General features: G+C 41.5%; 1 protein-coding gene across 1 annotated transcript in view; it reads right to left on the reverse strand.

Moving 5' to 3' along the window:
• Positions 1-492: 492 nt before the first annotated feature.
• The window catches only part of LOC143279791 (UDP-N-acetylglucosamine transporter-like), a 28,427-nt gene continuing 26,419 nt past the window's right edge, over positions 493-2,500 (reverse strand). The window contains exon 9 of the mRNA XM_076583965.1: positions 493-2,500. This exon is cut by the window's right edge and continues 64 nt beyond it. Within this exon, the coding sequence (XP_076440080.1) occupies positions 2,471-2,500 (30 nt within the window). The 3' untranslated portion in view covers positions 493-2,470.

Raw genomic sequence — 2,500 nt, forward strand, 5'->3', positions numbered from 1 at the left:
ACACTGCTACAACTACCGTCACCACATGACATCACACAAGTCCATCAGGACATGAATGATAAATCGATATGTTTTCGCATGGAGTTTCGCGACGTACACTCATGCACACACACACACACACACACACAGAGTTTTACACACAATCGCACACATTATACATGCACATACAGACTTGCGCCCACAAACGGAGCCCTCTCATCCATAAAACCTCATCCATCCCTTCCCACGCACAAACGCTTATAATCTGCTCGCGCGCATACTTCATCATATGATAAGCCTGTCCAAACAAGAGTTTGTGTTGCGTTACGTTTTGCGTGAATGTGTTGCGTTGTGTTGTGTTGTGTTGTGTTGTATTGTATTGTTTGGGTGTGGTGTATTAATTGTGTTGCTATGCGTCGAGTAGTGTGTGTGTGTGTGTGTGTGTGTAGTTTTTGCGTTGCGTAGTGTGGTGTAATGTGTTGCGTTGCGTTGCGTTTTGTTTGTGTGTGTGTGTGTGTGTCTGTTATGCATGTGTGGGTGTATGTGTGAATGTGTGTCTTCATATTTTACATTTATTCGCTTATTTATCACCATTGTTGTCTTATTTATTTATTTATTTATTTTTTATTATTATCATTTTATTAGTATTACTATTATTATTACTACTACCTTTTTCTATATTATAATTATTATTCATTTATTTATTTATTTATTTATGTAAGCTTATCTATTATTTATTCCCCCGTTTTTTTTGTTTGTTTTTTTTTTGTTTTTGTTTTTTGTTTGTTTGTTGTTTTTTTCTCAAGGCCTGACTAAGCGCGTTGGGTTACGCTGCTGGTCAGGCATCTGCTTGGCAGATGTGGTGTAGCGTATATGGTTTGTCCGAACGCAGTGACGCCTCCTTGAGCTACTGAAACTGAAACTGAAACTCTCTGTGTATGTGTGTGTGTGTGTGTAGTGGAATGTGTTGCTTTGTGTGGTATAATCACTATAATGTGCTGTGGTGCTTTGTGTGAAGGAGTGTATTGTGTAGCGCTGTATTGTGTGTGGAAGTGAGTTGCTTTGTGTTCTGTTCCGCTATTTTGTAGTGTGTGTTGTGTTGCGTTGTATAGTGTTTTGTGTTGTAAAGCGTGTTGTGCTGTGTTATGTAATATGTTGTTTCGTGCTGTCTTGTGTTGTATTCGTGTGCTGTGTTGCGTTGTTTCGTAAAACGTGTTGTGTTGCGTTGTGTTGTATTGTGTGTTGTGTTGTATTATATAGTGTTTTGTGTTGTGTTGTATAATGTTTTGCGTTGTGTTGTATAGCGTGTTGTGTTGCGTTGTGCTGTATAGTGTTTTGTGTGTTGTGTTGTGATGTATTAGTGTGCTATGTTGCGTTGCGTTGTATAGTGTCATGTGTTGCGTTGTGTTGTATAGTGTGTTGTGTTGTGCTGTATAGTGTTTTGTGTGTTGTGATGTGATGTATTAGTGTGCTATGTTGCGTTGCGTTGTATAGTGTCATGTGTTGCGTTGTGTTGTATAGTGTTTTGTGTTGTGCTGTATAGTGTTTTGTGTGCAGTGTTGTGATGTATTAGTGTGCTATGTTGCGTTGCGTTGTATAGTGTCATGTGTTGCGTTGCGTTGTATAGTGTCATGTGTTGCGTTGTGTTGTATAGTGTTTTGTGTTGTGCTGTATAGTGTTTTGTGTGCAGTGTTGTGATGCAGTAGGGTGTTTTGTTGCGTTGTGTTGTATAGTGTCATGTGATGCGTTGTGTTGTATAGTGTGTTGTGTTGTGTTGTGTTCTGTTGTGTCGCATACTGTGCTGTGTTGCGTTACGTTGCATTACATTGTGTGGTTTTAATACACACAATCGTCAAACCGTGAATACAGAATCATGATAAATCTTGCGGTTGGCAGTGACTGACCTCCATCAGGACCATCTGTCTATATTCTTCACTGTGGTCAGTTTTCTGTGGTTGAGACAGGTGCTTGTATAATACCGTTTAACTTGATGTCCCCTCTATCCCATTTTCTCTCTGTCTCTCTGTCTCTGTCTTTCTCTCTCGCTCTCTCTTTCTCTCTCTCTCCTCTCCCCCTCTCTATCTGACTATCTGTCTGTCTGTCTGTCTCCCTGCCTGCCTGTCTGTCTCTCTCGCAGTGTCTATCTTTCTACCCATCCATCCATCCACCTGTCAATCAGTCAGTCAATCAGTCAATTAGTCTATCTGTCTATCTATCTATCTATCTATCTGTCTGTCTGTCTGTCTATCTATCTATCTACCAGCCAAACATTTTCCACATGTGCAAAGACACGAGAAGGGAGGGAGGGAAAATGTTTCGACTTTTGAACATACTCGGCCCTTCAGTTTGTCTTCCTCCATAGTCCGTCAGTTCGACGGCGCTGGCTCTCGTGTGAGTGGGGCCTTAGCGCACGGGGACAGAAGACGGAAGAGGTGCAGTGTGTGTGTGTGTGTGTGTGTGTGTGTGTGTGTGTGTGTGTGTGTGTGTGTGGTCAGACAGTGTGCAGCGTGTGTTTGTCCGC

Source organism: Babylonia areolata, chromosome 3 (assembly GCF_041734735.1).
Source record: "Babylonia areolata isolate BAREFJ2019XMU chromosome 3, ASM4173473v1, whole genome shotgun sequence".
Lineage (NCBI taxonomy): Eukaryota > Metazoa > Mollusca > Gastropoda > Neogastropoda > Buccinidae > Babylonia > Babylonia areolata.